Source organism: Salvia splendens, chromosome 15 (genome assembly GCF_004379255.2).
Source record: "Salvia splendens isolate huo1 chromosome 15, SspV2, whole genome shotgun sequence".
Taxonomy (NCBI): domain Eukaryota; kingdom Viridiplantae; phylum Streptophyta; class Magnoliopsida; order Lamiales; family Lamiaceae; genus Salvia; species Salvia splendens.
Genome location: NC_056046.1, coordinates 9,414,460 through 9,427,323, shown reverse-complemented (window position 1 = coordinate 9,427,323; position 12,864 = coordinate 9,414,460). Strand labels below are relative to the sequence as shown.

Sequence of the window (12,864 nt, the reverse complement as noted above, 5' to 3'; positions counted from 1 at the left end):
TCCTATACCGTTCCTCTTCGTTCCTCTTCGTTCCTTAACCGTTCCTTAACCGTTCCTTAAATTACTATTCATTCAATTTCATTTTTTTTTATTTCCAACCCAATTCAATTTAAATAAACACACTTTAATAAAAAACAAACACACTTTATTAAAAAACACACAACATTAAAAAAAAAATCAACTTAAACTTAAAAAATAAAAAAAGCACACAATTAAAATCCTAAAAACATAAAAAACACAAAATAAAAAACACACAATTAAACGTGGGAAAATAAAAAAACTACTCCGCCGGCGAATCATCCTCCGGAGGCGGTCGAGGTTGAGGGGGAGTCGGAAGACCAAGTTGTGATGCCATATACACAATTCCGTTCCACCAGGCCGTGAATTGGGCGTACGAGAAGCGGGAAGTGTCCGCCATTGTGGCGGTCATGTACGCCACCATAAGTGTGTCCGAGCCTCCCCGCGAGCCTGATCCCGAGGCCGACTGGCTTGATTCGCCTCGGCCCTTCCTCGCTCTAGCCGTCTTCGCCGCCTTCGTCCCTTGCGGCCGACGGCGCCCACGGCTGGATCCCCCGTATTCGTCGGGCATTGGATCCCCCGTACCCCAAACACCTGCGGTGTACCCTCGCTGGCCTCACCGGTGTCACCAGACGAGTAGCGGCCGCTCGCCGTGTGCTTCGTGCGCTTTGAGGTTGAGCCCGAGCTCGAGCGGACACCGCCGGCCCACCTTTCCTCGTCCTTGACGAGCTGCCAAATATCAACATATTTGAACTGTAGGCCGGTGTCCTGGTAGAAGACGCGCAAAGCCGCCCTCAGAATGTCGGCGCCCGAAGCTCCGCTTTGGTAGTTCGCCGCTTCGGCCGCGTAGATGCCGCAAAATTTTTTGACCTGTGCGTCGACTCGGCCAAAGTGAGCACGAAGCATTGTATATTTGTGCTTCCGGGCCCCTTTCGGCTTAGTCTGGTGGTAGACATCACGGACCTTTTCCCAGAAGCACTTGGCGGCTTGTTGGTTCCCGACGATGGGATCGTACGAGACGGTGAGCCAGGCTGTGTACACCGCCTTAGTTTCTTCGTTGTTGTACGGATGCCGGCCCAGATCCTCCAGTTCCTCCTCCTCCTCCTCCTCGGGTGCCTCAGACGCAGCCCTAGAGCTTCCACCGCCTCGGCTTCCTCCCTGGGTGGGTTCTACGGGGATATCCTCCCGAATCTGGGACAAACCCTGAGAAAGCCGCGAGCCGGGTGGTCGAGCGTAGGCATCCACATCGAAAGTGGGTGGTTGGTACCCACCCGGCGTCGCCGACCCCTGGGTGCCCGGCGTCGCCGACCCCTGGGTGCCCGGCGTCGACGACCCGGAACCACCTAGTGTGTTGTACATGGTCTCCCAATCGCCGAACGCGTTGAGATCCCACCCACCGGAGCCGCCACCGCCGTAATTCCCGTCGCCGGACATTTTGTGAAGGAGATTGAAATAGAAAATTGGAGAGGAATTGATGTTGGTTTAGGAAGAGTAGATGTGTAGTTGTGTGTGAAATGTAATAAATTAGGTGTATTTATAGAATAAGAAAATAAAAATAAAATAAAAAAAATTAAAAAAAAAAAGTTAAAAAACGGTAATATGACCGTTTAAAAAAAAATTTATAAAAATATATTTTTTTAAAAAAAATTTAATTATTGCGTCATCGCTGACGTGTCCCACTCGCGGGCCGGCGAGTGGGAAGCACGCACGAAGCGGGGAGCGCCAGGTCGCCCGAGCGCGTGGCGGCACAAGCCGTGCCGCGTTCCGTGCCGTCGGCACGCGGAACGGAATGGGAACGGAATGGGAGCGGAACGGTGCGCCGCAACGCGTTCCGCGGCGAAACCGTTCCGGCGGAACGGCACGCGGAACGCCGGCGGCACGCGTTGCGGGTGCCCTAACAGCTTTTGGTGCGCACACAAAATTCGGAATCATCTAAAACTCCCAGTAGCATTGGACAAATAAACTCGGGATTTTGGATTTTGCATATCTTTAATCCGAGGATTGGAATCAAGCACATTTGGATAGTGTAAGCTCTCTGTCTGATTTTGAACACACCAAATCAATAGCTCTTATCTTAGTTTTTCCAACCAATTTTCTTTTATGCGGTTTCTTCTAAAACAACTAACCATAGAAAAGGGGTTTAGGATTTTACCAGCGGCGGAGTGACAGAGCAGAGGCGGCGTGAATGATGATGGAGGCGACGAGATAAGGGTTCAGGTTTCAGGAGAGGAGAGGGCAGAATGCAGTGAAACTGAGAATGCCAATTGGCAACCACGCACCTAACTTTTGGTTTTTTAGATTCACCTCTACCAAGTTTTTATTGGGTTAAATATTGAAATTTAGTACCCGTTTATTGTATTTCGCGAACTAATAGTAATTTCAAATTTTAACAATTCATACCATCATTTTTAAAATTAACCAGAGATAAAAATCTGATACAAAAAACTAGTGTGCAAAAACAGAGGCTCCAAAGATACAATATTTGGAGACAAGATTATTTGAATCACAGAGTACTCCAATTTAACAAGATCAAGTGCAATTCTAAGCTCATAATAGCACTACTAGAATACTGAAGCAAAAGCAAAGGAACAACACGATACAACAGACTGGAACTAGAGGCATAGCTGAATTCTGGGGCTTTTTATACCAATATCTTGCTAACGTGTAGTTGTGTGAGCTGAAAAATCATCGGCCAAGAAGCTTAACCGTCCACGCGCCACCTAAATAAAGACCCATAAGGGGCCCGGCCAAGAGCATTTGAGTAAGAGGATCTGTTGAGGGCGTGAGTATAGCTGCTGCGATCACTGAGCCCACCACCACGTATCTCCATATCGAAAACATTTGCTCGGACGAAACCAACCCAACTTGCCCAAGAAGAAGCTGTATAACCGGAACCTGAACATGCGGACTCAAGTCAAGTCTCAGCTTTCTACGAGTAAAACTGTGTAATATGCCATGCTCAATTTTTGAGGATTCAGACGAGAACATAGTAGAACGAGGTAGATGTCAGAATGTGGAAGCATTTAGAGTTACTAACACAAAGATGATAAAGCAGCACATAAAGCTTATATCTCCATTTGTCCCTACTGCCAAGGAAAAGTGGTGCATAAAAAAATAGATGTTACCTGGAAAGACAATCCGGTACTAAACATGAGCACGAGGACAAACTCGAAGTATTGATCAATGGACCACAATGACTCAACAACTCCTTCCGCGTAACTAACAAAAAACGTCAAGGCTGCTGGGGTGAGGACATAGTAAGAGAAGGCGATGCCTATATAGAAAAGAATCGAGGACCCTAGGACAATGGGTCCCAGAAATCTTCTCTCGTCCTTAGTTAACCCTGGGAGTATAAAGGCTATGATCTCGTAGAGGATTACGGGACTGCCTACCAGAAGGCCGCAGTATCCCGATACCTGCATGGAAGATGATGTTGTCTTAGTGCACAAAAGCTGTAGACTCAGCTGCAAAATCTTTTTACTATGATTAACTTTTCTTGGACCCGTAGCAGGTCACATCGGCTTAAACAATTGAAAATTGTAAACTATGGTTTTAATCTTTAAGTTTGCTCAAGACCACGATTGAAATTAGTCAGTATAATCGTTTTCCCCCTTTGATGAACCATAACACCACAACAAAATGTTTCAGGGGGGAATAATTAGTTTGACTTCAAAATTGGAGATGATTAAACATTACAAAGAAATAATAAAAGAAAAAAACCCCGCATAGTTCCATTAAGAATAAAAGAATCATACAATAAGATGACTAGATGAGGTGTGACTTGTGTAATATACAATGCAATTTCAGCAAACTAGAATCTTATAATATGACCAAGTGAATAAAAGATTCGAAGAATCTTATGTTCTACTTTTAGTGCCCAGGAAAGTAAAATTATGACATAGTGGCTCGATTAACTGAAGACAAAAGACTAAAATTAAGACTAAGTGGCTCAATTAACGGAAGACAAGAGTAGAGTAATCTCAAACCTTCAGGGATGTAAAGAAAAATTCTCCAGGAGCTAATTGTAGAAAGCGAACTCCTTGCGCGCTCACCGGCTTTTCAAGAAACATAATGAGTTCCTTTGAAAATGCAAAACAACCAACCATGGCACCTCCAACAGCCAAAACTGATACAAAGAGTCTCGATCTCAACTCCTCTAGATGGTCATATATACTCATTTCTTTATCATCTGGGAGAAGCTCTTTACTAGGGTAAAGGAAATTGTAAATAAAATTTCCTTTATCATCTGACTCATTGTCCAAGAAAGGATTCTCAGCCTTCTCACTAGACTCTGCAACACAAGAAGCATATTTTAGAACCAAACGTGCCTTGGGAAAGTACAGATATTCAATTAGGGCAGTTAAAAAACCATAAAGCAATTAAAATTAGAAATATCCTACAACTACACACAATAGAGGACAAATTATGGAGATCGTAAGTGATATGGGCGGACATCGAAAGGATAAAAAATTATTTAGTGAAAACGAGATGTTTGAGGTAGACCTTTTATCTAAGAGATGCTTGACTAAGATTATTTACAGGAGCTTATAAGCTCCAATATTTGCAAAGCTGATGTTATAATCAAATAACACAATTGTATTTCTCATCTAACACAAATCTGTTTGCAAAAAAAGACGTTCAGACCAAGTCGAGAAGTAGAATAACATACACAAACGACAATGTGCATATGCAGATATAATTAGCCAAACGAAACAGAGATATTTAGATAATTGATATATGCACAGAAATTAGTTCACACGAAGCCGACTCATTCTCCGACATCAGCTCATTTAAGACAATAATCAGTGAGCTGAATGGAAGCCTGCCAAAACCCCAGGAGCAGCCTGCTCCACAACATTTGATACTGTATCATATCTTCCAAAAACTTAAATTGGGAGGGTGATCCTCTCATTGAACTCAATGAGTTGGTTTTAAAAAGAAGTTTGAATCTTTTACCCCTCTTCGTAGACATTCTCATTGCCCAACTTAGGCAGCACAATTACCATAACTTGAAAGTATTTTCTTTACTTTCGATTCCATCCATAGTTTCTAGATGCTCAGTACCTGGCCATGGTGTTTCAATACACCAAATTCACGAGTTTGGGATAATCTAAATGCGAGAGGTGGAATAAATAGAGCCATGAAACCAGGTAATGGTGAACATTTTCCCAATTTCACAAAACACAGTCGCCTTCCAATATTTACATCGAGTACTAGTTTGCGGTAGCTCTAATTGCTTAAATTTAAACTAGAAACATAACCAAGCTATAAAATCAGCAACTCAAGCAATGCTTCTACTTCAACTTTTTTTGGATAATTTTAATTCTCAACTATGCCTAAATAATAGTCATCTTACCATTTGAACCTAACACCTTTCACATAGCTAAAAATCAACAATCGCTATATCAAGATCCCTACAAACACACACACGCACATAATAGACGCCTGAATTTAATACCCCTTTCTGAATGTAATCTTTCAAAAAAGGTCAACTTTACCGGCTCTATCTTCAGCAGCGCCATTTAAGGTGCCGCCGCCGATTTCCATCTGCTTCTTCGTGACATCTTCCACAGCTGAGCAAACGGGTCTGCTTAATTTCTTCAAAACTTTTCTACTCGAGAAGACTAGCGACCTTGATTTCCTCTGATCAGTGCGCAATAGCGCTCTCGGCTGGGGATGTGAGCTCAAGCAATCAAAACATGTAGTGTTACTCTTGAGATGAGCACTGTAGACGACGGCTCCTGCAGTTCCCATTACTTGGTTTGTTGCTAGTGTGTGTTTTGTGTGAAGATCTCACCGACTTGCCTTAGGCCGTTGAATTGATATATTTATTGAGTATTGCTTCTGCAATTTAGAGTCGAGCGTGATGGGCGATATTTTGGGTGCGAGTGCGAAGCTCGGCGCATTTTTAGCCGGATGTTCTAACGTGCACCGCCGCCGTTAGTGAATTTTTAAAAACAATTTTTAATTTGCATATTTATTAGGAGATATTTTGATCTTTCTTGTTTTGTGGCTAAAGTTTACTACTAACATGTTAGAAATAAATTTCTTGCAATATTTGAGAAGGAAAAATTAAACTTTGTGTTCGAACGTTACAAAAACGTGCCTTTTATTGGTGGCAAACAAATTTCGTATTTATTGCACGTGGCCTGTAAAGCGTAAAACCCTAAATTTGATTTAATATTAAAGGAAAATACTAACCATTAAAAACGATCTTGGGGTCTAATATCACGATATTATTCGAAAATTAGTTTTTTTTTCACAAACTTTAAACTTGAAGTATAATACTACAATTTACGAATATAAATAGTTGTTGAATTTTTTCACTGGCGACAAAATCCAACTAAGGATAATCATATTCGACTTATATGGACTTTGTAATTAATCCCACCGTCCTCATTAGTTGTCCACTTTTGTCGGTTTTGTTCATCCCTCATTAGTTGTTCACTTTCACTTTTTATCATAAATGGTACGCATACATTCCTCTAATTCAACACACTCATATTTTATTATAAAACTAGTATTTATATAAAAGTTAGACTCATGTTTCACTATTAGACAATTGTTGGGGACTGGAGGGAGTAGGCCTGTCAAAATGGATACTGGGTATTGGACATCCGATATCCAAACCCGCAAAAAGTCAGGTAATTGAATACTCGAAACCCGATTTTTCGGGTATCGGATCGGGATCGGGTGGTGAGAATTTTGGATGATTGGGTATCGGGTATACCCGATTGTATCGGGTTACCCGAATTATCCAATTTATTTTTTTATATTAATAAATTATATTTTTATTATAATTAAATGTAATTTAATTTTAAATTAAACCTGGATGGATGAAATATGTTAATACGTCAATTTCTTATTGTGGATGGATGAAAGATGCAATTTAATTTAATTTAATTTAATTTATTATTGTGGATGGATGAAAGATGAAAAATGTAATTTAATTTCTTAATTACATGTGGATGGATGAAAGATGTTAATATGTAATTTAATTTTTTAATGTAATTTTTTTTCTTGTTGTGGACGTATGAAAGATGTTAATATGTTCCTATAACTTATGAATTTTGTATTTCTCAAAGTTTGTAATTATTTTTCTCTTATATTCGAACTACTACAAGAATATTGTATGTCTAAAAGTTTGTTGTTATTTTCTCTTGAATACCACTTCAACTTTGTATTGAATTCATTCGAACTAAATAATTATTAAATAAATTGTAAAACTTTGTGGATATTTTTTTTAAATCAAAATTACAATCGGGACTGGATACCCAATTTTTCGGGACTGGATACCCGAGTCGGGTATCTGGGTACCCGAAATCAAATTCGGGTCCGGTATCGGGTATTGGATTTTGGGAATTTCGGGAACAAGTACCCAAAAATTTCGGATCGGGTATCCGCTGGTATCCAATTTGACTGGCCTAGGAGGGAGTACATCACTATCATTTTTCATGGTAACCATTACTTATGAGATGTAATAACAAATGAAATGTAGTCATATTTTGTAGCTGGTGTAAAAAAATTCAACACCTATTTAAATTCGTAAAAAAATCAAAATTTTGTATAGTTTCGTGATATTAGGCCAATGACGAACACATTAAATATTAAACCTGGGGTCGGACAAATTAAAATAAAAAATACTCCCTCCGTCCTTGAAAAATAGAAACTTTTGAAACGACACAAGTTTTAATACATAATTGGTAAAATAATAGAGAAGAGAAGAAAAATGGATAAAGTAAGGGAGAATAAAAGAAAAAGTAGTGTTAGTAGATTTCAGGGTCCGCGTCCTAAATATAAAGTTTAGAAAATTATATTTCAGGGTCTGTGTTCATGTGCTTTTGGCCCTTTTTTTGGTTAGGTGTTGGAGTTGGTTCTTGAAGACCTACTTAAAGAGCATCCAGACATGATTTCTGTGGTATAAATTTGTAGTTAAGAATCAATTCAAATATCGATGTCTTTGAAAAAGGTAGTCTGGATTCTTTCCTGATAAGCACTGCTCTAATGTTTCAGGTTAAGTTGAATGGACTCCTGCACAGCGATAACAATTGCGCATTGAAGGTCAAATTACCATTATTTCACACTTACTATAGCAGTGTTTTCTGTGCAACGTGCATATGATTTTAACACAAAAAATTTTTAGGATAAGGTAGATAACCCCCAGTCTGGAGCCTGGCCTAAGGAATAGAGACGTTGCAATTTGATCAACTACATTGTTCAATTAGATATACACATATAAACTTTTGTGTGTATAATTTGAGATACGCTAGATTTAGCTTACTTGTTTCTTAAGTATGTGAAGTTATATCAACAATGATTCTTAATGCCAAACTAGCTAATAATCCTGTCAAGGCCTTGCAGTTGCAGAAATATCTCAGTGGAATTTATACAATGATGTGAGTCAAAATCTCTACTAAAGATGTCCTTAGAAACTTTGTATTCTGGTAAAAGGAAATATATTTATGGATATCTATCTATATAATTAGCAAAATTTAAGCAGTTACAGAAGCCTTACTGCCTCTGTTTTTTCATCATAAGTGCTTATAACTAGTGCATTCTGGTCCGTTCCTTTGTTTGATCACTTGGTGTAGTTAGATTGTCTGGTGATTATGTCACAATGTAATTCGAAATTCGTATTTACAATCCATGCTTCTTCATATACCGAAAGCTGTAAACATTATGTTAGGGACTCATGTTTTTGTGCAATTTGTTATCTGCCCCTTACCTTTTTCCTACTTAACTTGTCATGCAGGAGATAGCTAGGCAAGTGTGTATGGAGCATCAGTTGCAGTTCTCTAAAATGGTAAAATTATTGCACTAGTCTTAAGTTTCGATATACCATCTAGTCTCACCAGTTTGCTGTGTCTACAAAAAATAACTTGGCAGGCCTCATTTGACGAGAACTCTAAATTCTTGCTATCCATTTTACGGTACGTAAAGTTGTTTGGTTTCTGTCAGCGTCTTCAGTGAACAGTTTGTTCTTGAATCTTGATATTCTATTCATGCAAGAGAATATTGATTCATACATTTATTTTGACTAGAGTGGTTGAAATATTCCGTGATCAGTACCTTCAAAGCCCTACCCCCGAAGACTGCCAGGAGCTGATACAAATGCACGGGGAGAAGCATGGGTTCCTGGGTAGGGAGTGTGGGTTAGCACATAAAACAATTGTATTTGTGCTAGAAGAGTTTGACCTTTTTACGGAGGTAGTGCCCTCAAGTGAAGAAGAAAATTTCCCGAAGTATGCTGAGTTGCTGACTTGCTGCTCATTTATGTACCAATCACTTATGTTATTGAACTATATATGCAGGGAAAACAACGATTGCTTTATAGTTTGCTTGATGCAATGCAATCTGTCTTGTCACAAGCGGTTGTATTTGGGGTGAGTTGCCGACTGGTAAGCTGGTCCTCTCTCTCAATATACATGTATCAATCTTTTTCTTTCTTTGATATTTATGTTCAATATGACTTCCTTTCTCTTACCTGTACAATAGTGACTACTCTAGCTGCTTAGTTTTTCTCGTTGTGTCTGATACTAGCACCCATGATTCTAACTTTTTCTGTACTAGCACCCATGATTCTAACTTTTGTGTTTCTGTTGTTTTATATTGATGCATCCATTTATAAAATGACCCAATAAGAAACTTTATTCATTTGAAAAGTACTCCAGTCTTAAGAAAAGAATTGAACCTGCTTTGTGGTTTGTAGGATGCTGACCAGCTGTTGGAGAAAAGAGTTAGATCTCGTTTTTCACACAGGAAGCTGTTGTTTCTTTCTTCCCCTGGGGAAGATTTTCAAAGGTGAATTATTATTTCTTGTTTTAATTACTCTGCTGATTGTATCATGATATTCTATTATGATGAAGTCAGTGTTAACATGCAGACTTGCAGAGCACATTTACTCTTACCAATGGATTCAAGGCTTCCAAACAATTTCAGAGTTTCTTTCAATGAAAAACTACTTGTATCCTTTCCCTGGAGTCATCCTCATGGGTTTCTATTCAAGTTATTTTCTTAAAAAATGAAAGGGAAGTTGCACTAAGTTAACGGTGAAATATGCTGAATGGCTTAACAATGATGATGCAATGTGGACTTATCCTGCTAGCTCTTCCTCTTTTCTTCGCTATTGATCATTTATATTTTTATACTACATTTTAAAATTTCATTCTCAAGAAAATATGAGAATTGGGCCCTTCACAAAAAATCTCAGCTCATGAAACAATGATTCCTTGCTTGATTCATGAATCTTCTGCATTTAGTGTATATGGTTATAATTCCTTGACGTGTCCAGAACATTTTAGCTGGTGAAGAATTCAAAGGGGTCATCGATCAATTATGTTATTCTGATTCAACTGTCAGCCATCTATTGAGATTTATGTAAGTGTTTTGAAAATATTATATTTTATGTATAGTGCATTTTTAATTTACTGTTCAATAACTTTGTGGCCGTTATCACTAGGTTCTGCGCTGTTTGTCACATGGACTTGAGTTCTGGTTCCCTGTCAATTAAAAATTTTAAATCAGCACTTCCAAGCATACAAAGGCAGCCAAAGCAGGAGGCTCTAAAAGGTGAGTGCATACTTGGCCATTGTCTAGGTTTCATCTTTTCCTGAGTCACTAACCGTCATAAATTAAGACATTTCCTTTTTCTTGAGGAGCTTCCATTTTTAGTGCTACCTGAATTTTACGAGTACTTAATACACGTTCCGTTATGTCTTCTGCAAATAGAACCGGAACTTTAGCAGAATTTTCCAATTGCATTAAACTACTTATGCCTTACTATATTGTCCATCTAATTTCATCAACTTATGATTTTGTTCTACGAGCTCTTCAATTTTCCAATAAGGACTTCAAGATAAAATGCAACTTATAAGGAGGATAAAATGTATAGAGATAAGGAAACTGAAATGTGATAAAATGACTCGATGAAATTTCTGACTAAGTGAAAAGGAACCAGTTACGATCTTAAAAACCGAACTGATTACTGACTTATAATCAGTGATCTCACAGATGACTAGTGATTGGACCTTGCCTTTTTTCTGTTTGAGCAATATAGTTGTAACGGCACCTTAGTTTTCTAGGAGTTGCATATTACTTGTACTGTCCAACCTGAACTCTTGTTTGCTCACTATCTTAATTGAAAATCTGATTCGTGTGTGCAGATTGCTCTATTTTGCAACTTCATCTTCTAGTTTGCATGAAGAGGCTGGAAGTCAAAGAGGTGGAGTTATGCAACTTCAATTCTATAATGAAAGGTGCGTTGAAATTGCTCTTTTCTCTCTTACCTCCCTCAAAGAATTCCTCCCTGATCCATCATTCTCATTGTAGAGTACAAAAGCATACGCGACAGTTTCCAAACAGTCGACTATTATGCAAGGAATATCTGCTTACGGGTGTGTATCAGTTCCTGTCTGAACTATGCACATCCCGAATAGAATACTTGTTATCTGTCCACCTTCTATGCGCACCCGTGACATTGATTGACTTCTTTTAGGCCTTTGAGCATCTTCTGCAACGTGGGCTGGTCTTGTTCCGGGACAGCAGAGGGCAGGGCCAATCTGCTGAGTTCCGTCCAGTGAAGCTTTTGATATCGTGGCATGAACTGCAGCAGGGGTTGCAATCCTTCCCCTCTTGCCCGGTGCGTCTCTCTAGGGCATCTTATTGAAAAATCTAAAATGCTGATATGAATATGTTCTCTGCACCTATTCATGCGTGAACATATATTTTGATGCTGCCAAATTTGAATTTCCAAATGTAATCATGCAAAGTTAGCTTACTTTTTGGATTCATGCCGCATATGTTAGAATTTAATATATTTGACTTTCAATTTTGTGTTGACAGTCAATCCTACATAAACTGATGGCTCGTGAAGGCTAAGCAGGTCTACTGGGACAACTTTGTTTGGAATATTGTATTTTTGGACCCTTTTCTCATGTTCTTGTTCCTCTCTCTGAACTATTAAAACTACTTTATCCTGGAAAAGTTTATATAAAAGTTTGTATGAAGCCACCACTTGAACTATCAAGACTAGCAATCCAAAGTAAAAATGTAAATTGAGATGGTATATTTTTCATTTATACTGCTCCATATAAGAAAACTAGTACTCCATGAAGCAGTTATTTCTAAGGGAATGAGGTAAATGACAAGATAAACAAAATAACGGTCATATTTTCTCTTTGTTTAGAGAAGTAAATATACATCTTCAAAATTGAAAGAAAATGTATATATAGCAACTAGGAGTACTATTTATCTTCCTTATTTTCATTTACCTCTTTCCTCGAAGTTACTGTAAACTATATTTGGATTCAAAATGAAAGATAGGACGTACTATAATTTTGTGATTATTTAGATGGTAGAAAAAAGTATTGTTTTTAATATGTATCAAATGTTTTAAAATGCTCGAAATTTTTACTGTCTTCTATTTTACACAAAATTTAAAATTATCTTGATTTTTTGGGGGGATTTTATCACATATTTGAAATCAAAATTGATGACAGTTGAGTCATTTGAATAAGAGAGATAGATTTTGAATTCACGTGTAAAATTGGAATCGAAATAAATGTAACAACTAGCAATGTCTCAATTAAAATGATACATTTGTTTTTGAGATGTCATGCTGAAATCATTTGCTTTTTTAGTCAAACGATACATTTCTATGATGGAATACTATAGTATCACTAAGCCACATATATTGTTTTATTTAAAAAGAACACAATTATATAATTTCCTTCATTCCAAGTTACTTGCACCTTGCACTATATTCCATTACAGGTCATCCCAAGAAGTAACAAAAACTTCATTTAACCTTTTATTTTACTCTCTCATTCTCTTTCATATTTTTCTTTC

The 12,864-nt window shown here is 38.2% G+C and overlaps 1 protein-coding gene and 1 pseudogene across 1 annotated transcript; one reads left to right on the top strand and one right to left on the bottom strand.

Annotated features, from left to right (window-relative positions):
• Positions 1-2,392: 2,392 nt before the first annotated feature.
• Positions 2,393-5,911, bottom strand: LOC121769390 (sec-independent protein translocase protein TATC, chloroplastic-like). The gene is made up of 4 exons (XM_042166188.1): positions 5,517-5,911; positions 4,005-4,309; positions 3,144-3,434; positions 2,393-2,913 (listed from the first exon to the last, which is right to left on the bottom strand). The coding sequence occupies exons 1-4, from the start codon at positions 5,770-5,772 to the stop codon at positions 2,704-2,706; spliced, it is 1,062 nt and encodes a 353-aa protein (XP_042022122.1). The 5' UTR covers positions 5,773-5,911; the 3' UTR covers positions 2,393-2,703.
• Positions 5,912-6,613: 702 nt separating this feature from the next.
• On the top strand, positions 6,614-12,018 carry LOC121766677 (annotated as a pseudogene).
• Positions 12,019-12,864: the final 846 nt, after the last annotated feature.

What these genes read in the sequence shown, in the direction of transcription:
- LOC121769390 (XM_042166188.1), bottom strand. Translation starts at nt 5,772, where the DNA reads ATGGGAACTGCAGGAGCCGTCGTCTACAGTGCTCATCTCAAGAGTAAC. An exon ending in TTTTCTTTACATCCCTGAAG is followed by an intron (nt 3,435 to 4,004) that starts GTTTGAGATTAC and finishes TCTTCCATGCAG; the next exon opens with GTATCGGGATACTGCGGCCT. An exon ending in GTACCGGATTGTCTTTCCAG is followed by an intron (nt 2,914 to 3,143) that starts GTAACATCTATT and finishes CCGCATGTTCAG; the next exon opens with GTTCCGGTTATACAGCTTCT.